At 47.2% G+C, this 25,984-nt stretch overlaps 1 protein-coding gene across 3 annotated transcripts in view; it reads right to left on the bottom strand.

Annotated features, from left to right (window-relative positions):
* B4GALT1 (beta-1,4-galactosyltransferase 1) overlaps nucleotides 1-25,984 on the bottom strand; it is a 65,118-nt gene that overhangs the window by 4,046 nt on the left and 35,088 nt on the right. The window contains exons 3-6 of one of the 3 annotated variants that reach the window (XM_012454598.3): nucleotides 13,078-13,265; nucleotides 8,101-8,223; nucleotides 5,572-5,676; nucleotides 2,447-5,372 (exon numbers count right to left, since the gene is read on the bottom strand). The exons of 1 other annotated variant lie outside the window; for it this stretch is intronic. In XM_012454598.3, coding sequence (XP_012310021.1) covers nucleotides 5,240-5,372; nucleotides 5,572-5,676; nucleotides 8,101-8,223; nucleotides 13,078-13,265 — 549 coding nt within the window. In that variant the 3' untranslated portion in view covers nucleotides 2,447-5,239. Of the gene's footprint in view, nucleotides 1-2,446; nucleotides 5,373-5,571; nucleotides 5,677-8,100; nucleotides 8,224-13,077; nucleotides 13,266-25,984 lie in introns of those variants that run through there. One more of the 3 variants, XM_012454599.2, reaches the window with a different exon arrangement.

Here is a 25,984-nt window from a genome sequence, read left to right as displayed (position 1 = left end):
ACACTTTTCATGTTTATTATGAGCCAGGCATGTTCTAAATGTTTCATAAGTATGGTATTAACTCACTTAATCTTCCTAACAGCCCTATGAAAAGGTTCTGTTATAACTTCCATTACACAGATCAAGAAATCCGGCCTGAGCAACATAGTGAGACCTCTGTCTCTAAAAAACAATAATAGAAAAACTAGGGGCCAAGTGCAGTGGCTCACACCTGCAGTCTCAGGACTTAGGGAAACTGAAGCAAGAAGATTGTATGAGGCTGGGAGTCCAAGACCAGCCTGGTCAACATAATGAAACTCTGTCTCTAAACAAAGAAAAATTTCTGAAAGGTATTTTGTGACAAAAAAAGAAACTGAGGCACAGAGAGGCCAAGTCATTTGCTCAAGGTTGTAGAATTAGTAAGAGGTAGTGGCAGGATTTGAATTTTGACCTCTCATAAGCACGTCAGGTGTGTTATCCATGTTAGTGTGTAGGCATGTGTGGAGGTGTGCGTCTGGGTGGATGTGTATGTCTGCGTAGATGTGTGTGTCTCTGTGGACCTATCTGTGTGTGTCTGTGTGGATATGTGTCTCGGTGAAGTGGAGCACACCAGTGAAATAGGCCCTGGAATAGGCAGAGGCCAAATATATATATTCCCTTGGAATTTCCTGGGTGACAGGAACATCTTTTGTTCTAATGAAATGACTCTTGGTGAGCTCCTGGATGGGGATTGGTCACCAGAAGGACCAAGCCATCATGAGCAGCTTGGCACTTTCAGCCCCACTCCCATCCTTCAGGAAGGGGAGAGGGGCTGAAGGTTGAGCTGACTGGCAATGATCAATGATGTAATCCATCAGGCTTATGTGATGAAGCTTCCATAAAAACCGAAGGACAGAGTCTAGATGAGTTTCCAGATAGCTGAACATGTGGAGGTGTCTGAAGGGTAGAGCCCCTGGAGAGCACATGGAAGCTTCTCTCCCCTCCCCCATGCCTTGCCCTATGCGTCTCTCCATCCGGTTCTTCATCTGTATCCTAGTATCACTTATAATAAGACCAGTAAATGTTAAGTGTTACACTTAACATTGAGTTCTATAAGCTATCCTAGCAAATGTTAAGTGTTATACTTAACACTGAGTTCTGTAAGCTGTCCTAGCAAATTAATCAAACCCAAGAAGGGGCTCATGGGAACCCCGATTTATAGTTGGTTGGTCAGAACTATAGGTCACAACTATAGCTGGGTGAGTGGTATAAGCCTGCAGCCCAGTTACTTCTACTTGGGAAGCTGTGGCGGGAGGATTGCTCAAGCCCAGGAGTTTGAGGCCAGCCTGGGAGACGCAACAAGGCCCTGTATCCCCCAGCCAAAGAAATTTAAGTACAGGCCACAACCAACTACTTATGACTGGCATCTGCAGTGGAGGCAGTCTTGTGAGACTGAGCCCTCAACCTGTGGTATCTGATGCTATCTCCAGGCAGACAGCGTCAGAATTGAGTCAAACTGTAGGACACCCAGCTAGTGTCCACTGGAAAACTGCTTGTTGGTGAGGAGAAATCCCCACATATCTGGGGTCAGAAGTAAAGTGTTGTGAGCGGTGGTGTGTGAGGAGAAGGAAAAAAAAGTTTTTTGTTTTTTAATTTTGTCAGATCCTTTAAGGCAGCGTTCTGTCCAAAGGACCAGAGTCATGTTTGAAGGCCAAATCTGAACCCCAGGCCACCTTTGCACAGCACTGAGGTCACCAGGGATCCCTCCAGCAGTGACATGGATAGATGGAGACAGCCAGATAGCCCTGGAGTGGCTAGAAGAGGCTGCCCTTCCTGCTCCTGTTCCCCAGCTGATGCCCCACCTTCACAGCTTTGTCCTGGCAGGGCCTGCAGCTCCCTCACCCTGGAGGGCAGGGGTAGCTCTACTGCACGTTAGTTTCCTGTGGCCCCCTTCTTCACAAGTGCTGATTCAATCCAACCAGCCTGACCCAAGGTCACCAAGGGGGAGGCATCTGGGGCATTTACTCTCTCAAGCACCTGGCTAACAACTAAGACCCTTTAGAGCTTCTGGTTACATTTCCTGAGACTGACAAGAAACCTCATTTTGGATAATTCCATTCAAGTTACACTGTGAGCACCTAGTGCAAATGTCCCTGAGATCTACATCTGAACGATTTTGGTATCTGTTGAAAACAGCAGAATGTGGCCAGAGAACTGCTAGGGGAAAAAATTCTACTTTGAAATGGCACTAGCTACTATGTAGTGGTACTTGTGAGGCATCAGTCATTGTTTTAGATATATCGTCTCTTTTAAGCCTCAAAAAAGTCCCTATGTGTTATTATTCCCATTTTACAGACAAGAGAATGAGGTTAAGATGGGGAAATGTCTGATTCCAGGGAGGCATGTGTATTTGTGTGGGTCACAGAACAGGGAAATGACCCTGACCCCACCCTGTCCCACAATCATGACGAGGAAGACAGAAACCACCTGCAGTTACAAAGATAGGGTCATTTATTCACGTTATATTATTGAATTTTAAAGGCAAAAATACAGTTCTGTCTGTTTTGAAAACCAAGGTCAGATACAGCCCCCTCACAATGGTAAATACACACATTTGCATACACAGGAAATTAAAATACACAGCACAATAGGTTTCTGGGACATGAAAGCCATCATCCTGGCTATGCGGAGTCCCCTGTCCCCAGCGTGGCAGTCGGCAGAGACCCTGTCTGGGCTGAGGGCCAGCACAGCATCTCCTTTACCCTCCTGTGCCACCTCTGCCCTCTCTGATCTTTCCCAAAGGCCAGTTCACACAGGGTCACCAGCAATAGGATGCACAGAAAAAGAGAAGGGCATGGCACATGACAACTTCACGGTCATAACTCCCAGGAGAAGGAAATGCTCCCTGAATCCCCAGCCCTGGAATCCCCAGTAAGCAAACAGGACCCGCGGCATCTCACCGACCAGGCAAATGTCCAGGCCTAACTGTGCCTTGGCTGTGCCTTCCATGAGAGGACTAGTTCAGCAAGTGAGGGGAGCAGTATTTCCCTTGGTTCCGAGAATGAATCACATACTTGACATGAATGAGAAGGTACCCTCCCCCCCAAAAAAGAAGAAAAAGTAGAGTTTGGTTTTAACAATTAAGTAACAGAGAACAGAGAAGTTACCACTCAGGGCATTTGTTTCCTTTCTTTTAAGGCACTTTGGAAAAGTCAGGATCTGCCGACAGAAAGAGAGGCTTTCATTCTTTCTATTTCCCAAAACTCCCTCTCAATGCAGTCATTTCTAGTTTTAATAATATCCTTGGTATAAAGTGGGGAATTGACAGAGGAATACTTTTTGCATAGTCCAGCTGCTTCTGCAATGGAAAATAATTTTTAACCAATACAAAAGCTTCTGGAAAAAGAACCAAGTTAGCATCTGAGATGCTCAAAGCAGTAAAGGCACAGATAAGATTGGGACCAGGTACCAGCTCAGCCTCCACACTGAGGGCTGGTACCCAGGAGGGCAGTGGTTTGGGGTCGGCCACGAGCACAAGGCTCAACCCTGGGATTAGGCAGCTGAGTCTTGGGACCAGAGCCCAGGCTGGACCTGGCAGAGGCGCTCAGTGGTAGGAAATAACTTGCGCCATCTCATCCCAGGCAGCTCAAAAGCTCCCAGCAGAGGTGGGTTTGTGACACATTCCTGTGGGTGGGAGCCTCAACTGGGGTGGGAGCACCTGCTGAAAACCTGAGGTGGAACAGGAGGTTAGGCACCAGACGTCGTGGGAGGGCAGTGGGATGTGGGTCAGCTGAACTTCTTTCTAGATCACTAATTAAAAGGCACATTCATGCTGGGGAATGGATAGTCTGTTTGACCCTGAGTGCCATAGTCAAGTTTTAGGGGACAGGCAAGAGGCAAAGGAACAAAAAGGGAAAGGAAGGAAGGAAGAAGAAAGGCAGGGGAAAAGAGAAAAGAGGAAGAAGGAGAACTGGTAACATAGGGTAGGCCAGGGAGTGTGGCTAGCAGAGCCTCTGAGGGAGGTGGCCCCCACCAGAACAGAGGCTCCTTCCGCCTGGGCAGGTGCAAAGGGCTGGTAAACAACCTGACTGCTGTTATTTACAAGTCCCCAGCCTAGGGCCCTGAGGGGTCAGTCTAAGGAGGTTGAGGCTCCCTCTGCCCTGCCCACCTGGGGAGGGGTGGGGAAGTGGGGAGTTCTGCACAGTAGGGGCAGAGGCTTCTGTCTCCCAGGTGTCTGCCCCAAGGTCTGGCAAGATAATGCTGACCAGGAGGCCTTGCCTCCCAAGGGGTCAGAAGGTGATTTTGCTCTTGAGAACACCTGGCCTGCCAGCTGAATCATAGGCCTCCTTGTGGCCACTACAGCATACATTTTTTTCCCTAAAAAATGCTCAATCCCCTCCCCATATTTAAAACACCACAATAAAAATACATAGGAAATTCAAGTTTACATAGCATGCCAAGAAAAATAAACTGTCATGACTTAACATTAAACAGCTATGCAAATTTGGATCAACACAAAATCAAGCTAGATCATTAGAACTCGATCTGTTCTTTCTTTAAAATACTACAAACTGCTATTAAAAAAACTTTACATTCAGAAATCAGACAATCTGGAGACAGGCAACTGAATGTGAGAACACCCAAGGCTTTTGCTCTGATGCTAGAGTTGCCTTGGCATCCACACGTTAGCAGGACAAAAGGTCCAAGGCTCAAGTTTTAAAATCCTTTTGCTAAGAAAAGACATATGCACAGTGATCATAATAGTTGCATGCCATGGAAAGAAGAGAGTGGAGGGAGGACACAACATAAGAAAATGGTTGAAATTTTGTGTTTTTCTGTCAAATTGCAACTACTAAAAAAGATCACACCAATCCAATTTTAGCAGCATTCTCCAATTTTTCATGAAGTAATAAGAACACCATAACTTAAAGAAAAAGTCTAACCTATTTCCCAACAATTTAGCAGTTCTATCACCAGGAATGTGCTCCACTGCCACCAAATTTTGGGATGCATACAGTTCTGATTCTGGGTGACACTGCAAACACTCAAGAAACCCCCAGAGGCACAAACAGCTTGCAGAGCTAAGAAGTCACATGCTGAGCCAAGTTGGGGGCAAAATATCACACTCGTCCTGGTCATCTGGAAAGGCATCTGAATGATGAGCGAAGGGGAACTGTCACTCAGACTGGTAAAAATGAGAGGGACCAGCCCAGCAGATTGGCAGAGACGCACAGCAGAGGTCCCTGGCTATTTTCAGGTCTCTTATTTGCGTACCAAAACGCTAGCTTGGTGTTCCGATGTCCACTGTGATTTGGGTATACAATGGGTATCTCTGTACATCCAACACCTGGTAGGTGAGTGAGTTCAAACCATCAGAGAGCATTGTCTCCTTTGTGTGTGCAATTCGGTCAAACCTACAAGGAAAACACAGCAAGGAGATTGTGTCAAAACAAAAATCTTAAAAAGAAACCATTAAATGTACTTCCTCTTCCTTCTCCACTGTAATCTGACCACCTCCATTTCCCTCTATGCCCAGAGCCCTCTGCAGAGCCTTGGACCTGCAGCCTACCCCATCCTAAAGGAGGAGAGAGTATAAATAAACAAAGAATGCACCTCTGAGGATTGGGTTCATTTTTCTTGTCTCTTGAGTGGCGGATCATGCGACACCTCCCGACCACAGCATTTGGACGAGATATGGACATCCCTTTAAAAACTAACCTGCAAAGAGTAAGGGGTAAGTCATTATCACAGAGCTGCCATACACTTGGCCTGACAGCCCGGTGGCAAGACTGTTGCTCCATCCACCATCATGCTTGCTGTTCTCACTCAGCCCACAACCCAGCATCATGCCAGAACCCAGCCCAGCATGACCCTGGTTAAAACTCACATTTCTACTCCATGTCCTTTTACAACTGGCTCTGCAGTTTGTGGTATTGACTATCATGTGCCAGACACTGTGGGCGTATGCCCCACAGAACATACAGTGTGGATGCTTCAAACATAGGGCCTTCAGGGCCAGATGGAGGTGAGAAGAGGACGATGAGGTCGTAGACACAGGAAGAAGCACTGTTTGTTAACTCTGCCGGAATAAGCCTGGGCAGAGCCCAGTTGAAGATGAACAGGTGTCTGCCAGAGCATTTTGGGCAGCCAGGATGGCACAGGTAAAAGCATGGAAGTGAGAGCAACCCTAGTGCCCTCAGGGAGCAACATAAGCTCCTGACTGGTGACAAGGGTCTGGGGTAGGACATGGGAAGGTGATGGGCTGAAAAGAGCAAGGCTAAAATCACAGAGGCCTTCTCAGAGCATCCTGCAAACAGTTGCCAGTATCTGAAAGGGGTCTAATATATAATATTTCTAAAATGTTTTTAGCCATGGGGAAATCTCTCTGGAAGTAGTATAAGAATGGAGGGGCCGGGCGTGGTGGCTCATGCCTATAATTCCAGCACTTTGGGAGGCCGAGGCAAGCAGATCACAAGGTCAGGAGTTTGAGACCAGCCTGACCAACATGGTGAAACCCCGTCTCTACCAAAAATACAAAAATTAGCTGGGCATGGTGGCATGCACCTGTAATCCCAGCTTCTCAGGAGGCTGAGGCAGGAGAATCACTTGAACCTGGGAGGTGGAGGTTGCAGTGAGCCGAGATCACGCCATTGCACTCCAGCCTGGGCAACAGAGCGAAACTCTGTCTCAAAATATAAATAAATAAATAAAAATAAAAAATGGAGGATTTCAGAACGTGTGGGAAAAGGCAGAAAAAAAAAACGAATGGAGGGCTGAGAACAAAAATAGAGGCAGCCAGAACAGGGTGGAGGATTCTGTGTTGGTCTAAGGAAAAGGAATGAGGACCAAAATGAAAGCCTGGAGAGCAGGAACACCGAAGTTATTTAAGAGGCAGAACCGGCTGATCCCAGACCACTTAAACATTTTGGGCCTTGCCTAGCACACAATAAGTAGGTTTATAATAAGTGTTAGGTCCTTTATCTTTCAAGGAAGTTGCTCCACAAACCACCCACCCTTCTAGCGCCACCGCCTTAGCATGGGACTAGATGCCTGTGGATGCTCCCTCTCTCCCGAGCTTTTCTGACCATGCAGACCTGTGCTATCCTGTCAGCCCTACACACTGTCATACCGGTCCAGTGTCTGGCCAGGAGTGCCTCTGCGGAAGCAGGCTTGCTTCTGTCTGTACCCTATGTACAGGTTTTCAGTGTCCGGGGCCTGCCCGGCACAGTGCTCTGTATGCAGCAGATGCTCAACATACGCACGCTTGATACCCATCCACATACTCTAAACTCAAGTTTTCTTCAAGGCTTATATTAAAGACGTGGGTCTCTGTTAAGTTTGTGCACAATGGTAACTTGAATGACTTGGGTGTTGCTCTGACAGACACCTTCTGTTTACTGGTACTCCAATTCAGAAGGGCTGCACCAGGGTGTAGTCTGATATTAAACTCAGAAACGAGTTCACATTGGCCCCTGGAGGGAGAAGGTGCTCATTGGCGGCCTGTGGGGTTGAAGCCTCCACAGCCAGAGGACTGAGCAGAATGTTCTTTCAAATGCTACTGATAGATGTTTTTACCACTGTAAATGACAACCCACATCATAAAGGACCAGCTTAAAAAGAGCCCAGGATGTGGATGGGACAGAATTGGCCATGGCATAATGGTTGCTGGGGATGAATGGGTCCTCAAAGGTTTATTATACCACAGTATCCTCTTTTGTATATATGAAAAATATTCCAAAATAAAAATATAACACAAAGCTTCTGTGAAGAAAGTTAGAATTCTGCTCAAGGAATCTTGTTTCACAGTGAAAGGGGACCACAATGAGATGAGGGATCTTTACAAAGGACATTCGTTCACTCCTTGAGTACAAAACAGCATGTGGCAAGTCAAAGTAAACTTGCCGTGTCACTTGGTTCCCATTTGACATTTTTCCAGGCTGATCCAAAAATCTCAGAAACTCATTTTCCTACAGACCCCGTTCAGTACCTACAGGACCTGTAGGAAGCCACACCTAAGAATTTGGGCTGAGTAAGCACTGCATCCCATCTGAGGGTCAGTCCTTGCAGGATAACCAAGCACTGACTCAAAAACTGAAAGTGAAGGTTGACAGAGGAGAAAGGTATCTAAGTTATTACCATTACCTGTTAAAAATGTCATCATCTTCTCCTCCCCAGCCCCAGTAATTATTAGGAAATCCATTGATGGTGAGAAACTGTTGTTTACTTAGAGCAGAGACACCTCCAAAATACTGAACATAAGGTAGGCTGGGGGAAAAACATACACACAGAAGGAGCAGTGGTTAGTTAAGTTCTGACATCCCCAAAAGAAAGCTTGCTGAGAATATGAACACTTTTAAAGTTATTCTTTTTTCTTCTCTAGAGTGGTTTTTTTTTTTTGTTTGTTTGTTTTTGAGATGGAGTCTTGCTCTGTCGTCAGGCTGGAGTGCAGTGCTGCGATCTCGGCTTGCCACAACCTCCACCTCCCAGGTTCAAGTGATTCTCCTACCTCAGCCTCCCAAATAGCTGGGACTACAGGTGTGCGACACCAAGCCCAGCTAATTTTCATATTTTTAGTAGAGACAAGGTTTCACCATGTTGGCCAGGAGGGTCTTGATCTCTTGACCTCATGATCCACCCGCCTCGGCCTCCCAAAGTGCTGGGATTACAGGCATGAGCTACTGTGCCCAGCCTTTTTTTTTTTTTTTTTTTTGAAAGAGAGAGTCTCGCTCTGTAGCCCAGGCTGGAGTGCAATGGTGCAATCTTGGCTCACTGCAACCTCTACCTCCTGGGTTCAAGCAATTATCCTTCCTCAACCTCCCAAGTAGCTGGGACTACAGGTGCATGCCATCACTAACTAATTTTTGTATTTTTGATAGAGATGGAGTTTCACCATATTGATTAGGCTGGTCTCGAACTCCTGACCTCAGGTGATCCATGGTGCCCAGCCTCTCTAGAGCTTTTTTGATGGTAGGTTGGGTGGGAAGGAGCAGTTATAAGGGTTTTGTTTGTTTTTGTATCAGGTCTAGATGACCTTAGATTAGACACACATATCAAAAAGTATGATCTTCCTCTTTCCACAACACACAGCTGTTTCTGTGGTTATGTAGAAAGCCAGTCAGTCACAAGAGCAGGCCTAAGCCCAGTTCTTTCTGAGTGGCTCAGGAATCTGCTTCCCCTGTGCTCTGCTCCTGCCCAAGAAGTCCTTATCCAGGAGCTCCTGGAATCTGAGATTATTTTAGAGCCTCCCTGTACCCACTCAGTCACAGCCCCCCTTCCACCCTCCTCCTATTGACCAATCTAGCTTTCATGCTTCCAAAGGCATACTAACTAGAACACCAACCTTGACAGTTGAGGCAGTGTTTCTGGAAATTTGCTAAAATAAAAATTCTTTGAAACTTCGGACTTTATCCTGATTTAGCAAAATGTATAATGATGAACTTATGTTTTAACATATTTTCAAGTAGTAGAGCATCTGGGCCCTCATCCTTCCAAAACTTTTTGTATTTTAGTATTTCAGGGGTTATGAGTTGTGAACGCCTAAGGGATACAAAGTCAGCACTGATGAGACATATCAAGAATCAGGATGTGCCCCAAAGCCTTCCTGTGGGTTCTCTAAAAGCTGTGGTTTTGTGTCGACTCTGAGTGCAGCTCCAAACCACACCCAGGCTCTTTCTGGAATCCAAAAAGACCAAACTCATCACATAAATTAAGGAAAACTCTAACTCAGACTTTGATGGGAAAGTTAGCCAGACCATGTAAGAACATATGAAAATAAAGATGCAATTATTATTTTCAAATATATTCAGGAATTCTGACTGCAAGGATCCTCAGGCAAAGGTCCCTGGGGGATCTGCTTTAATGAACCTATTCATAATTACGTGTCATCACTTAGGTGCCGAGTCATCCACATTTGGCATGCCTCACACTATTGTTCATACTATTAATGAGAGGGTTTGAATCAGAGGTGGCCAGGCCAATAAAGTTTTTTGATAATCAGTGCTTTTACAGAAATAGATTCTTAGCTATTTCAAGGCATACCAAGCTGATATGATTTGGTTTTGCTGTGTCTGCTGCTTTCTCTTACCTATGTGCCCTGAGCCCAAACCTGCCTGGCTCCTTGTGAAACAAACATGGTGCTGCGGCAAAGAATTAGGGCATCATGGGCCCCTTTCCGGTTCACAACTGTGCTTCAAGGGAGGAATTAAGATGGGACAGGGTATAAACCTGTGTGTTTCAAAAGAAGAAGATACACACACAGAGAGGGAGGAAGGGTGGAAGTGGGATGGAAGGGCCCAAAATGATTTCTGAAGAGTCTAAAAGTAAGGTTACATTCAAATTTTCCTCCCTTTAAGACAACAAGTTAGGATCTTTGATCTGGGAGAAGGACTTCATACATTCCTATATTCCCATCACAGCCCTCATGCCCCCAGCAAGGGAGGACAGGAAGAAATGATGAGAATCAAATGAGTCTGACAGAAAGCTGCTGCATCTCGGCAGGCGCAGTAGCTCATGACTCTAATCCCAGCACTTTGGGAGGTCGAGGCAGGAGGATAGCTTGAGCCACCAGGAGTTCAAGACCAGCCTGGGCAACACAGTGAGACATTTCTAAAAAATTTTTTTGTTTTTAATCAGCCAGAGATACTGGCCCATGCCTGTGGTCCCAGCTACTAGGAAAGCTGAGGTGAGAGGATTGCTTGAGCCACGGATTTTAAGGCCACAGTGAGCATGATCACACCACTGCACTCCAGCCTGGGTGACAAGTAAGACTCTGCCTCAAAGAAAAGAAAAGAAGTTGTATTTAAATAAAGGGTCTGCTGTATACACGGGCCAACCACACTGTACCAGTCAGCCTAAATCAGGGAAACCCAAAACATAGGGTACCTGCAGCACAGCTGCTGGATATTCAAATTTACTTAAAGCAAGGAAGAAAAAGCTTATGTTGTTCAACTGATAGGTAATTTTATTTATTTATTTATTTATTTATTTTTTTTTTTGAGACAGAGTTTCGCTCCTGTTACCCAGGCTGGAGTGCAATGGCGCGATTTCGGCTCACCGCAACCTCCGCCTCCTGGGTTCAGGCAATTCTCCTGCCTCAGCCTCCTGAGTAGCTGGGATTACAGGCACGCGCCACCATGCCCAGCTAATTTTTTGTATTAGTAGAGACGGGGTTTCACCATGTTGACCAGGATGGTCTCGAACTCTTGACCTCGTGATCCACCCACCTCGGCCTCCCAAAGTGCTGGGATTACAGGCTTGAGCCACCGCGCCCAGCCTATTTATTTATTTTTACACAGAGTCTCATTCTGTCTCCCAGGCTGGAGTACAATGGCACGATCTCGGCTCACTGCAACCTCTGCCTCCCAGGTTCAAGAGATTCTCCTGTGCCAGCTTCCCAAGTAGCTGGGATTCCAGGAGCCTGCCACCATGTCCAGCTAATTTTTGTATTTTTAGTAGAGACAGGGTTTCTCTATGCTGGCCAGGCTGGTCTCGAACTCCCAACCTCAGGTGATCGGCTTGCCTTGGCCTCACAAAGTGCTAGGATTACAGGCGTGAGCCACTAGGCTCAACTACTGATAAATAATTTAAAACACTTTTATGTTAAGATAAACACGGACAAATTAGGAAACGATATGCAAATTTATTTATATACCTTTTTTTTTTAGAGATGGAGTTTTGCTCTTGTTACCCAGGCTGCAGTGCAGTGGCACGATCTTGGCTCACTACAACCTCCACCTCCCAGATTCAAGCAATTCTCCTGCCTCAGCCTCCCGAGTAGCTGGGATTACAAACATGCACCACCATGCCCAGCTAATTTTGTATTTTTAGTAGAGACAGGGTTTCGCCATGTTGGACAGGCTGGTTTCGAACTCCTGACCTCAAGTGATCCACCCGCCTTGGCCTCCCAAACTACTGGGATTACAGGCGTGAGCCACCACGCCCGGCCTATATGCTTATTTTTAAGACAAAACAATGGACTATAAGGCCATTTTCCACCACTAACAATATGCTTTGGATAATACCCTAGTCGGGTATCTGGGCTGGCCTCTTCACTAGGGGCATTTTGGTGGAAAAATCTGGGCTGTGTATTTAAGCAGAAGTTTGTGCCCTGCTGGAAAACAGAATCACACTCCTTCTTCAAGGGCCAAGGGCAGGAGCAGTGGTTCACACCCATAATCCCAATGCTTTGGGAGGCTGAGGTGGGAGGATCACTTGAGCCCAGGAGTTCAAGACCAGCCTGTGCAACACAGCCAGACCTCATCTCTACTAAAAATAAAAAATTAGCTGGATATGCTGGTTCATGCCTGTAGTCCCAGCTACTCAGGAGGCTGAGGCTGCGGGATGGCTTGAGCCCAGGCAGTCAAGGCTGCAGTGAGCCATGATTGTGTCACTTCATTCCAGCCTGGGTGACAGAGCAATACCCTGTCTCAAAAACAAAACAAAACAGGCCAAGGAACATCTACTGAGGTATACAAGCTAAATAATTCAGTGGGGGAAAAACTATTCCAGTTTGCTTTCCAAAACTTGTGGGGCAAGAGAAAGAGAAAAGCAAGAAAATAAAGTATCTGTTTGGAGCCTAAAGATGAGAGCCATCCCAAATGCTAAAAACTGTTCTTAGGCCAGGCATGGCGGCACACACCTGTAATTCAGCACTTCGGGAGGTCGAGGCGGATAGATTGCTTGAGCACAGAAGTTCAAGACCAGACTGGGCAATAGAGCAAAACCCCATCTCTACAAAATATACAATAATTAGCTGGGCATGGTGGCATGTGACTGTAGTCCCAGCTACTCATGAGGCTGAGGTGGGAGGATGGCTTGAATCCAGGAGGCAGAGGTTGCAGTGAGTCAAAATCATGCCACGGCACTCCAGCCTGGGTGATAGAGCCAGACCCTGTCTCCAAAAAAAAGAGAAAACCTGTTCTTGTGTGGATGTGCAGAGACTACTGGCATTTCTGGTCTCCTCTTTCCATCTCAACTAATACAAAGCATCCGTTTCTCAGAGGAGAAAGCATTCTTCTCCAGAGCTTAAAGAGGCACTCCTGAGCTGCAAGGACTGCATTTCCTAGTCAACACATGAGAGAGAAACATGTCTAATACAGACACTGACTGAATATCTCTTACCTGAATCCAAATTTATCCATTGCAACGGAAATGTGCCGTGGCTGTGAAAAACACCTGTAGGCATTATGGTCATCCATTGGAATGAGGTCCACGTCACTAAACACAAAGCAGGTGTAGTCATAGTCCTTCAAGGCTTCTCGAAAGCCAACATTGAGCAGCTTAGCACGATTGAACATAGTGTCTCCAGCCTGGTGCAGAAACAAAAACAGTGATATCAAATGCCTTAAAGCCTTTGGGCAGAGCACTCGCAGGGACGGGTGACTTGTCCCCTACAACACATGGTCACTAGTAAACTCCTGGGCCTCACTTTTCTGCCCTCACTCTACAATCAGTAGAGAGTAACCAAACCTCTGAGTCAGCAATTCCCCTCTAGATCCTGCAGAAGAATTTGCATATGTGTGAATGACTAGGAACAACACTGTCACTGTGGAATGTTCATCATGGCAAAAGATTGCAAAAAACATAAGAATCAGTAGAGAACTGGTTCAATAAATCATGGTACATCCATACAATGGAATGGAACTGCTAAAAAGACGCAGCTCTAAAGGAAAGGTGAAAAAGGGCATTTAAACACATGCGTTATTTATTTATACATACTATAAATAAACTCTAGGAAACTGGTGACATTGGTTGGGTACCTACGAGCCTTTTCACTTCTACCTTCCTTATATGGTTGACTGTGGTTTGATGACCACATTGTGTGCCTTCCCTCTACTTGTCAAGCACAAAGGTAGGCGCCTGAGAAACACAGCAAACCCAGCTCAACCTCTGCCCTCACAGGACTCACAGTGGAGGGCAGGAGGCCATGCCATACATATCAGGATAAAAGCAAGGTACACAAGACAGAAGAAGGATACCTGCTTCAGGGTGCCAACCCATGAGGTCCCAAGGCACCAAGTCTGCTGGTGCAAAGGCACTGAGTATTTTTATATATTTTTTTGAGACGGAATTTCGCTCTTGTCACCCAGATTGGAGTGCAATGGCACGGTCTTGGCTCACTTCAACCTCCACCTCCTGGGTTCCAGTGATTCTCCTGCCTCAGCCTCCCGTGTAGCTGGGATTACAGGCATGAGCCACCATGCCCAGCCTATTTTTTTTCTCCTGCCTTAGCCTCCCAAGTAGCTGGGATTACAGGCATACGCTACCATGCCAGTTAATTTTTTTTTTTTTTTAAGACGGGGTTTCACCATGTTGGTCAGGCTGGTCTTGAACTCCTGACCTCAGGTGATCTGCCCACTTTGGCCTCCAAAGTGCTTGGATTACAGGCATGAGCCACCATGCCCGGCCCAAATTTTTTTTTTTTTTTTAAGTAGAGATGAGGTTTCACGTTGGCCAGGCTGGTTTTGAACTCCTGACCTCAAGTGATCCACCCACCTCGGCCTCCCAAAGTGCTGGGATTACAGACATGAGCCACCGTGCCCGGCCACACTACATGTTTTATTTGTTTACTTTCAGTAAGAATGTAAGCTCAATGAAGGCTGAGATTTTTTTGTTCTTTATTCACCCAGTTTCTTGAATACTGCCTGTCACACAATAAGAGCTCAATAAATAGTTGCTGGTTGGCTGAATGAATGAATGAATGAATGAATGAACAAATGGGGTTCAACATACAATGGCAGATGGTAATTCCTTCTGGGAAGCTCAACCAAAGAGCCCTGTGAGGGGTCACCACAGGAATCACATTACAGGGTGGAGTTAAGAATCTGGTCTTACCACCTCCCGTGGCCCCAGGTTAGTAAGGACAGACCCAGCACTGACATTGCCACCCCTCACTCTTAGCAGTTCACAAAGCCTCCTGCACACATGCTGTCATCCTAACCAGAATCCTCACCAACACCAACACGAGGAAACAAGCTAAGGCCCAATACTTTGGAATCCTCATTCAGTGCTCTTTCCCATCTCTCGGGATCAACACAATCAGAGCCCTCTACTTTGGGGAAAAAGTGCGTCACAGGGGCTTGGGATTGGTACACAATCTCAAAAGTGACATGCTCAGTCTTCTCTCCATGCCCTCAAAAGATGACCTGGGTTGGGCTTGGTGGCTCACGCCTGTAATCCTAGCACTTGGGAGGGCCAAGGTGGGCAGATCACTGGAGTTCAGGAGTTCAAGACCAACCTGAGCAACATGGTGAGACCCTGTCTCTACAAAAAATTACAAAAATTAGCCTGTCATGGTGGTGCATACCTGTAGTCCCTGCTACTCTAAAGGCTGAGGTAGGAGGATCACCTGATCCCAGGAAGGTTAAGATTGCAGTGAGCCATGACAGCACCACTGCGCTCCAGCCTGGGTGGCAGAGTGAGACCCCCATCTGAATAAAAAAAAAAAAAAAAAAAAAACAAGACCTGTAAACTGTACTCCACAAGGCTGCCTACCTATGTACAAAATGCACAGGTGCACCACAGCCACCCAGCCTCAGGTGGGGAACTCAGGGAAGCAAACCACTTAGGGAGAGGCACCAGGAAAATAATCAAGGAAACATTTTACACACAAGAGCTCATTTTTTGAAGCCCCTGACAATGTTTTCTAACCTCACATGGTGAGTGAAGAAGGAGCCCAAAGGCGCACTGTTTTCTTTAGCTACCCCACAGGCTGAGTTGATTTGGAATTCTGCGTTCAGCTAATTCTGTGTAAGTCATAGGTTCAAAGAATTTCAAAGTTTAGGCTGGGCGTGGTGGCTAACGCCTATAATCCCAACACTTAGGGAGGCCAAGGTGGGTGGATCACTTGAGGTCAGGAGTTCAAGACCAGCCTGGCCAACATGGTGAAACCCCAACTTTACTAAAAATACAAAAAATTGTCGGGTGTGGGGGCTCACTCCTATAATACCAGCACTTTGGGAGGCTGAGATGAGCAGATCACCTGAGGCCATGAGTTTAAGACTAGCCTGGCAAATATGGTGAAACCCCATCTCTACAAAAATCAGCCAGGCATGATGGTGAGTGCCTATAATCCCAGCTACTCAGGAGGCTGAGGTAGGAGAATCATTTGAACCTGGAAGGTGGAGGTTGCAGTAAGCCAAGATCATACCATTGTACTCCAGCCTGGGCAACAGAGCAAGACTCTGGCTCACACCTGTAATCCCAACATTTTGGGAGGCCAAGGTGGGTGGATCACCCAAGGTCAGAAGTTCGAGACCAGCCTGGCCAACATGGTGAAACCCTGTCTCTACTAAAAATACAAAATTAGCCAAGTGTGGTGGCGGGAGCTTGTAATCCCAGCTACTTGAGAGGCTGAGGCAACAGAATTGCTTGAAGCCAGGAGGCGGAGGTTGCAGTGAGCCGAGATTGTGCCATTGCACTCCAGCCTGGGCAACAGAGTGAAACTCTGTCTCAACAAAAAAAAAAAAAAAAGAAAGAAAAACAAACTTTAGAAATTGGATATAAAAATTATGAAGTTGTTGGAATTATTATAATATAGTGTGACTATTCACTGGGGAAGGGATACCGGACACAAGCCATGGATAAGTGTTTTAAATGGCATTTCATTTAATCATCTTGACAATCTTGTAACAACCCTCACCCCAACCTAGACTTACACTGTCAAACATAATTCAGCCCCATTGAGCACTTTTCCAACCAGCAAAGGGAGGTATACCAACTGAGCCTTTCTACACCTGTGCACTAGACCCCCAGGGCTGGCTGCCCAGCTCAAGACAATGCTCCCTTATCTTGTACACTCCCCAATAACTGGGGCAGAGGGCTTTTTGAGGTCATGTCTCTACCACAGGCTTGGGCCTACTGGTCTCGCCTATTTGATCTAAGCAGATGCCTGACTGAGACTGAACTAAGCATTGTTCCTTTCCCAGGAATTGGAATTTTGGAACCATGAATGAGCACCTCTAGAGCCAAGGCCCATGAGCAACGGCACCCTGGAGAAGCCCAAGAAGCAGACCTGGTTCTACCCCCTTTCACTGCGGGGGGTGCCACGGCCCTTTCAGCACGGTGAGATGCCCCAGTGTCCAGCACAGACTTAAAACTGGTGGTCAGGCAGTTTTCCAAAATAACCTAAACTACATATCCCTCCCTCTCTCCCTCCTCCCAGCCAGCCCTCATCTGTGGGATGCAGGGAGACAGAAGCACATGGTGCACTTTAGCTGGTGCTCTCACCTACTGGGGGCCCTGGGAACACCAGGCCAGCAGAACAGTGGAGGAAGAAAGTGTCCTCCCCGAGAATGACAGAATAGTCAAGCACTTTCTAGGCTTCTTTGGGTGAAATGCTGTAACACTAGGGCACGCACTTTCTTTGATAAGAAAGACAGGCCTCGGCAAGCTTGCCAAGCCCCACCTCTCGCAGGAGGTGGGAAGACACCCAGCCTCACTCCTGCCTTCCTCACTGAGCACACTCATCTGGTGCATCTGCTGCTCCATTCGCTCAAGTAACCGTTGATCAAGCACCAAATACACCACTGTGACAGACACATGCATTTTTAATCTCAGGAATGCTGGCTTCTTTACTTATTAGCTGTGTGACTCGGGGCACATCACACCTCCAGGCCAGTTTCCTCTTTTGTGTCATGGAGATAGCATGCGCATTGTATTAAATGAGACAAGGTTGGTAGGCAATGTTGTCTATCAACATAAGATTAGGCCCACCCTTTAAAAGCTGAGTCTTTTAGAATTAAGAAAAGCCAGCCCGAGGAGGTTGAGGTTGCAGTGAGCCGTGACATTACTACCACACTCCAGTCTGGGCAACGCAGTGAGATCCCATCTCAAAAATGGGGCCTTTGGCTGCCCCACTGGCTAAGACCTCAGCATACTTCCTAGCAACAAATGTGGACTACTATTGTTATGACAGGAAGAGGCTTTCTCACCCATCTTGAACAGTCTTGACTATTCCAAATGTCTCTTAGATATCCTACCTGGAGACTCTGCCTTCTGTAGTGTTTGCTTCAAGATTCCTCCCAAATCCTGCTTCTCTGATGAAGAGGGGAATTACCAAAAACATTTAAGGCTCAAGAGATTTAGCCTATGGCTTACATGATCAGAGTTTCTCACAGCAGAAGAGAGTCAGGAGGACCTCTGGAGGCCTGTGAAATGCATAGGAAGTCATGGTAAAGAGGAGCCAGCATGCTGGGTGCAGGTGTCCCTTTGAAAGACCCAGCTTATAAAGGGTAGGCCTAATCTTATGTTGGCAGACAAGAGTTACGGTTATCCCTTCCTTCTAAGGCAACTGCTGCTTTTAGAGGGAGAAGACGGACCCTCTAAAAAAAAGGTCAGAAAACGTATAAAATCTCCAAACAAATGAGCAGAGACTGCTGCAGGAAGGGGACTGGAGAGAGCAGACAGAATCGACCAGACATTGACTCCGGAGGTGGTGGTGGGAGAGAAGGCAACTGTAGAAGCAGAGAAAAACATGCATGGTGAGAGCACCTGTAAAGGCTGTGAGGAAAAGAGAACAGTCAAGGAACTACAAGACATTCCGAATGAGTGAAGCCAGAATGAGACATGAAGGCAGAGATGGGCCAAATCAGAGGCCGGGGAGGAGGGTTAGGTGCTTGCTAAGACACTTAAGCTTTATCTTTATTTAGGCCACAGGGAGCCTTAAACCATGGTTTGTATGTCAAGGACGGATCTGTGCCCCAATCCAATTGAAGGCAAGGAGACCAGTTAGGAAGCTGTTGTATGATTCCTGCGAGGCAAGAGCGGTGAGTAAGCAGACAGTGCCTCCCCCAGGGGCTAAAGACAGGGGCTCCACTTCCCCTTTCACACCTCCCCTGCTCCCTGTGCATGTGCACTACACTTGCAAGCAGCCTTTGTAGGGGTGGGGCGAGAGGTTCAGGACAGGTGCCCAGAGTCTGGCCTAATTCCGAGGAAAAGCCTAACTGTGGTTAAGGAAGGCAGGAGTGGCCTTCCCCTGACTGCAACACAGGACAGATGACCAACTATAGAAAGCAACAGGCCCCTCTTGTCCAAGTCCCAACTGACTCTAGAGAACTGTTCTGTCCAACCACCCTGCCTTCCTTCAATGTCAGGTGTGTACATCAGGGATATGTACATCAGCAGACACATCCCTTGTCCATAATGGCTTAGGGACCAACTGCACCCAGCCTCTCTTGCACCAAAAGACACAGCAGCAATGTGGTTAAAACCATCAACCGAAAGCCAAGACTCTCAATGAGTCAGAATTTCTACATGATGAGAGAGATACTGTTGCTCCCATATACATGCCCTGGCTCATCGTAGAGCTACACCCCTCCTTACCATACATAAAGCTACCACTAAGCTCTCAACACTACAGATCCGGGGGCAGGTTTACAGCAGTGGCAATGTTTGCTGAAACACCCTCTGTACGCTTTTCTGTGCCCACTAAGACAGTAAGAGGAAGGAACTAGGCCGAGTGGGTTGCATGAAATAGTCACAGATCAGCGGCAGCAGAAGCTCTGACTGGGCACTCCTACAGGCCTAAGTGTGGATCCTGGAACCGTGGACAGGCTAGGAGGTGATCCCAGAGAATTACTGGAAAGAGCCTGGGATTATACAAATGCTGAGTTCGTGGAGAGCTAATAATATCTACTCACACATGAGTTCACAGCAGCTGGGCTCTAGTTTTGCTTCTGTTATTGTTGGGTTTTGGGGTAGGGAGACAGGGTCTCACTATGTTGCTCGAGGCTGGCCTCGAGCTCCTGGGCTCCAGCAATCTTCTCACCTCAGCCTCTTGAGAAGCTGGGACTGTCAGCACACACCACCATGCTCTGCTGGGATCTAGTTGTTAACCATAATAATGTGGTAACTCAGAGCTCTCAACAAAACTTGAATCTGAGATTTAAATGTTTCACCCCAGTGAGTGAGAGAAATGGACCTTCAAGGGTTAGGGACCAGGCTAAGGGAGTGGTTTTCCGCCAACCCAAGTCACCACTCTCAAAAGTGAGCACAACCTTGACCCCTGCCACACAGGAACACAGACTGGACAGAGGCTATAAAGTTGCCTTCAGAGAGAACTCAGCTCCTAAAACAGCCCAGCAGGGCTTCTGGGTGAAGTGAGCACAGAGGAGACAGTTTTAAATCCAGCTCCAAGGAGCCAGTGCAGGATGCCTGCCTCTCCCAGGACCTGGCGCACTGAGAAGTGAAAACATGGCTTTCTGCATATACATCAAGACAGTGGTGATAAGCATGTTCAGGATGTTTGAGATACAAGTTGGAGAAAAATACTTGAGGAAAGTAAAGCTTTTCTTTCAGAAAGCAATTTGGCCATCTATATTAAGAACTATAAAAATGTATAAACCATTTCTGAATGCATAATCCCACATCTGGAAGTCTAGCCTGGGGAAATGATCCTAAATGTGGAACAAACCAACACAGAATAAACTTCAGTCTGCAAGATGTTCATTATGGTATTATTTATGCTCATGGAAAATTGGACATTATCTAAAGGCCTTCTAAGAGAGAAAAGACATGTTAATTATGATGAAATTCTATGATCAACTACCATGAAGCCACGTAAAGTGATGATGATGAAGATCATGAAATAACATGGGAAGATGCCAATGATACAGAATTTAAGGAAAAAGCAGGGTACAAAAGTTTATACACATACAGCATGAGCTCAACTGTGGTTTAATTTAAAAGAAGCTAAACTCTCAGACACTGTACAACGGGCTGGCTTCCAGCAACTTTGGCATTTCCGAGAGAGCCCACAGAGGCCCTGGCCTTGCCTGGGAGACCCCATGGCCTGAGGACGGCACACTCATGGGATTATTTACACAGCCTCCCCCTGACCAGCAGGGTCCTGGCTCTAGGTTGATTTGAGGGCATGTGAACATTACCAGGGTGGTGGTGGCAGCGGTGGTGGCAGCAGCAGTGGCAGCAGCAGTTAGGTCGGCATTCCTCTCTCTCTAGGAGGCGGAGAGTACAGAAGAGAAGGTAGGTGGAGAATAAAAGCAGATCAGAGAGGAACTTCTCCTTCCACTTGCTTTGCTACAAACAGGATTAACAAGTAAAGGCAAAAGGCCCCTGCTAGAAGGAAAACAAAAAAGAAGAAAAAGAGAAAAGGGTGGATGCAAGGGAGAGAGGTGAGGAAGAGAGGCAAACGTCAAAGCTGCAAGGGAAAAGGGGCCCATTCTGATGACCACTGTTCCAATGCAAAGGCAAATTCATACTAAGCTGTCTTTCCCTGTCACAGAGTCACCGGTGAGCAGAAAAAAAATGGTGTTTCCTGGAACAATATCCATGGAAGCAATTTCCCAGCAAATCAAGTCCCCAGGAGAACAGAGAGAGACATGGACCAGGTGGGGCACACAGCAAAGGGGCAACACTTAAACAGTGACGGTGCAGAGACTCTCCCTGGCCTTCCCACTCCCACTCCCCACCCCTGGCAGGCTCCAAAGGGTCCAAGTGCCCGAAGGAAGGGAGGCTGCAGGACAGGACCAGCCCTACCCCAACCCTCCCAAGCCCTGTTCCCATACACATCAATCTGTGCACTGACAGCTCAGGGAGAAAACAGAAGGCAGGGATGTGGGGAGGGTAGAGATGATCAAGATAAAAACCAAACCAATGGGGCCATAAGTCCAGGCAGCTGTCCTTGCTAATGGGACAGACCCAGGAGTGTGTTTCTCCCCTGGTGATCTTGATCTTGTATAGGAACCAGCTGCTTGGACCAGTGACAGAGACAACTGCTGAGGTAGGGTGACAGATGCTCTTGCTCACTGAGGGTACAAAGGACTGTCTCCAAATCCATCCTCAACCAGCCTAGAACTATCACCCCATCATCCTAAAACAGTACGCAGAAGAAAAGAAAACAGGAGAAAATTTCAAAGCCAGAGTCCTAAAGGCAGCTGGCTGTGCCCTACCTCCATTTCTCCTTTGAGGCAGGGTTCAGGGACTGGCCTAACAATGGAGCAAGCCTCCCGGGGGCGCTCTGGGACTGTCCTCAAAAGCTGCTGTGCCTCCTCACAGGACCCAGTGAGACTCACGGTGTTGGCAAGTGTACGCGGAGCATTCTGGGAATAACCTTGGCAGGGTGACGCATTCCTCAGACTCTAGGTCACCTCTGTCCAAACCCCAGCTCTGCTTCCCAGCCATCACGTGGCTACCATGTGCTTACCTTCGGAGCCTTCCCTCCACAGGAACAATTGGAAGACGATTTGCCTCACTGGTCAAAATTCAAAGTGAGACCACAAAGGTGCTAAGTCCAAAGGACCCTAAAGGAGTCTTAAGATCATTAACAATCACAAGGCTAAGATATTTATAGGTTTTCTGCATTTTTCCTGATAAAGGAGGTCACCCCAAGGACTGTGTCACAGGCAGCCTGTGCTCTGTTCAGCAATGAGCCGGAAGCTTTGGGGAGAGGCCAGGGGAGGAGCCCTGCAAGTTCCCAGGTGTCATAACCTGGCCTCACTGGGAATGGAGGCTTCACTTCCAACAGGCACAGATCTAGGCAGAAGACCAGGAGCAGGGGGTCCTGAGACTAGGTATAAACAAAGGGGCAAGAGTCCTGGGGAGAAGCCCCATGCTTCACTCACTGCGTCTATACTGACTATGCACCAGCTGTGTGGTCAGGTAGAAAGAAGGGAGGCAAACACGAGGGACTGGGAGTCTGGGGGCTGGGGTGAGGCTGGAACTCACATAATCATCTCTTTCCAGAAAGTTCTGAGCAGTCTGGGAACAGCAGGGAGGGAGAAGTCAGCTCTACTCCAGGCGCTCCACAGAGCTAATGAGGTTGGGGACAGAAGCTTAAAAGATGGCCAGAGACACACTAGGAACAGAGGGGACAGCATAAGCAAAGGCACAAGGAGGGGAGGACAGGGGTATCCGGGTGGAGATGGGGAATCCAGTGAAGGAGGAAGGAGGAGGAAGTGGCTGGAGTTAGGTCAGGGTCTCGGATACTAAGCTTGGGCCTTCCAACCATTTAGACCCTTGCCTGTGGGCAGTTGGGAAATGCTAACAAGTTTAAAAAGAGGAAGTAACATGGTCAAAACCAGAAAAATCTTGGGCAGCTGAGGGAGAAGAACAAAGGTACGAGAAGATATGCAATTGGAACTGGAGAGACCGGTCCCGGGTACTGGCTGTGGGGCAAAGGGCTGCCATGGTGATGACAAACCCACCTGGCCAGCTGTGCCTGCATTCCTCGCTCATTTTGTAACTTTTATGTTGGGTAATCCCACAAACATCCTGTATTCTTTAATTTATAGCTAGTGCTGCCAGGTGGCAACCTGCCCTTCCTTCACCTAGAGTGGTTTTACAGTCTCCTTTCCGGATTTGAGTATGAGGAAATGCAGCATGCATCCCTGTTTGCTACGATATCTTCTTCTTCTTTTCTTGCTGCCATTGACATCAGAATGCTATATCTTGACATCCACGTCTCAGAGTGCAAGGAGCCAAATAGGATTCTCTCATGCTGGTGAGCTAAGGTGTGGGTGTGTGGGGAGAGACCTTGAGGACAAAGAGCAACTCTTACTCTTCTCTGTCTCTACTAGAAAGCCCCTCTCCGTTCATTCCTTCAATATCCTTGAGATATAAGTTATTATGGTAATTACAGAGGCCCAAGCCAAATGGGAGTGCTTAACAGCTTACTACAGACAGAAGTATGAGCCATAGAAACCTGTGAAAGTTCACTCCTGCGTGTGGAGCTTGACACACAGCCCCACTCTGAAGAGGCTTATAGGCCCAGCAAGGCCTCAGAGTCCTCTGATATTCTGCCACCTGGCTCATTCCATTATCCATTATCCTCTGACCCCAAGGAGTCCAAACCAATAGGAGGAAGGGTCCTGATGTGGGCCAAGTGGGAGTACAGCAGGAGGCAGTGGGAGCCATGAAGAATTCACCACCACAGAAGCAGGCAGAGAAAACAGGCAGAACTAATGGAGAGTGCAGAGGCAGGAATGGATATCCAGTAATGGCTGATATTGACTGAGGTTTACCATGTGCCAGATGCCTCACAGCCCTCCCCACTAAGGAGGAAATGGAGGCCTGCAGAGCTTAAGTAGCCTGCCTGAGGTCAGTGACTGGAAAGTGGCAGTGCCAAGACTGAACCTAAGCAGTCTGAGCACACAGCACACTCTAAACCCTGGATACCAGGCTGTGAGCAACACTAGGGGCACCCTGGTCGTGAGGAGTGTCACTGAGGGCTTGAGAAGACACTAAACCTGGAGTCAGGCGCTGGGGTTTGAGCCGTAGCACTGCTGTTGTCTATGTGGCTTCTGGAGCCTGTCCCTCTCTAAACCTGTTTCCTCCCCTGTGACATGGAACAGAAGTTTCCACATTGTCTAGCCTCAGGGGTCTGGGCAAATCCTAGCAAAGACCATTGAATGGGAAGCTAAGGAGGTGGAGATGGGATATGTCCCCTACTTCAAGTAGAATGAAACCCTTGTGACCTACTGTAGTGGAGGGTGTGCAGCATTTCGAAGGGGCAGAAAGAAATTCGATACTGAAAAGCCTGTGTGGGAAGCCCTGAACCAAATGTCTCAGAAGCTACTCTTATTTTGAGCATTCTTTCTGTCTAATCTTAAATGGGTGTGTGTGTGTGTGTGTGTGTGTGTGTGTGTGTGTGTGTGTGTGTGAGAATGAACAGTCAAAATGACAGCAGGGTGTCTGCACCAGGAAGCCCCTGAGAGGCTATAAAGAGGGCTAACAACCCATAAGGCTTATTTGCTCAACAAACAGTACACAAAGGTCAAAACTGGGTGCTACAAAATCCCTTTGTTCTTCTTCTAGAATATAACCATAAAACAGATAACACAGGAAGTTCCTAATTTGTAGACAGGATGTGCTCCAAATGCTTCTCCTTCCACCTCTTTTTTTCAGGGTTCAGGTTTCCCATTACCATTTTATTATTTATTAGGTAATATTATTTACTGGAAAGGCAGGGCAGACTTTAAGCCTTTCTTGACTTAGTTATCTGGACTCTGACCATTATTTTCCCAAAACGATCAATTAGGGTGAGACTGGAGCACAAGATAAGAGAGTAGCTGGGAAAGTGGGGGAAAAAGAGGAAAAGATTCTCTTAAGGCGGAAAGTTAACCCTTAAGATGAAGAGAAAAAAAAGTATAAGAAAAAGAAAAAAAGAGATGATACTGACAAGATAAGAAAAAAGGAAGTATATATGTTTGAAAAACCAAAACTAAAATATTCCTGATGCTAAGCTATGAAGTGGGAAGAGGAGGGAGGGAGGGAGGATGGGCAGTTCCCAGTGTTCCAGGGAAAGCAGGGAGGCAGTCGGGAGGAGACGTTAATTCAGTCCAGCTTGCCCCAGAGTGCGACTCACAAAACACTCATCACTTGAGATGGTTCTTGGAAAAGTTCCCCAGTCAGGCAAGCTCAGGAAACACTTCTGGGGTTACAGTATACACCAGGGTACTGAAGGCTCTGCAGGAACGAGACCTGCTTGACATGGTTCAACCCAGCATTCCTCAAGCGTATTTGGGAGAAGCACTCTCCCAGGCAGTGCCCAGTGTTAGCCAGCACAGCTGTGCCACTGGTCTGAGCTGGCTTGGTTAGCTGTTCTGCCTACTTGGATTGAGGTGGGCAGGAGCATGTAGCTGGTAGAGGACATTCAGAAATCTGCTATGCTGAGCCTGGGTAGTATGTAAATTCTATCACAGGAATTTAAGCTGATGGCTAGATTTCACTGGTCCAATATTTGTTTGGACTTCAAAACAGGGAAGTCTCACATTTACCTAAACTGCAACATTCTAGATATAGCATCCCATCCTCCAGGCTTCCTCAAAAACAGCTACCTCAGTTCTAAAATTCAGCATCATCACTAACTCTCTTTTACCCTTTTTACCCAAGATTTTATTCTATTTTATTTTATTTTGAGACAGAGTCTCACTCTGTTGTCCAGGCTGCAGTGCAGTGGCACAAACTCAGCTGACTGCAACCTCCGCCTCCTGGGTTCAAGCAATTCTCCTGCCTCAGCCTCCCGAGTAGCTGGAACTACAGGTGCCTGTCACCATGCCCAGCTAATTTTTGT

The sequence above is a fragment of the Aotus nancymaae genome, unplaced genomic scaffold, assembly GCF_030222135.1.
Source record: "Aotus nancymaae isolate 86718 unplaced genomic scaffold, 86718_ANA_hifiasm-v0.15.2.pri h1tg000003l, whole genome shotgun sequence".
NCBI classification, from domain to species: domain Eukaryota; kingdom Metazoa; phylum Chordata; class Mammalia; order Primates; family Aotidae; genus Aotus; species Aotus nancymaae.
This window is presented reverse-complemented; position numbering and strand designations above follow the sequence as displayed.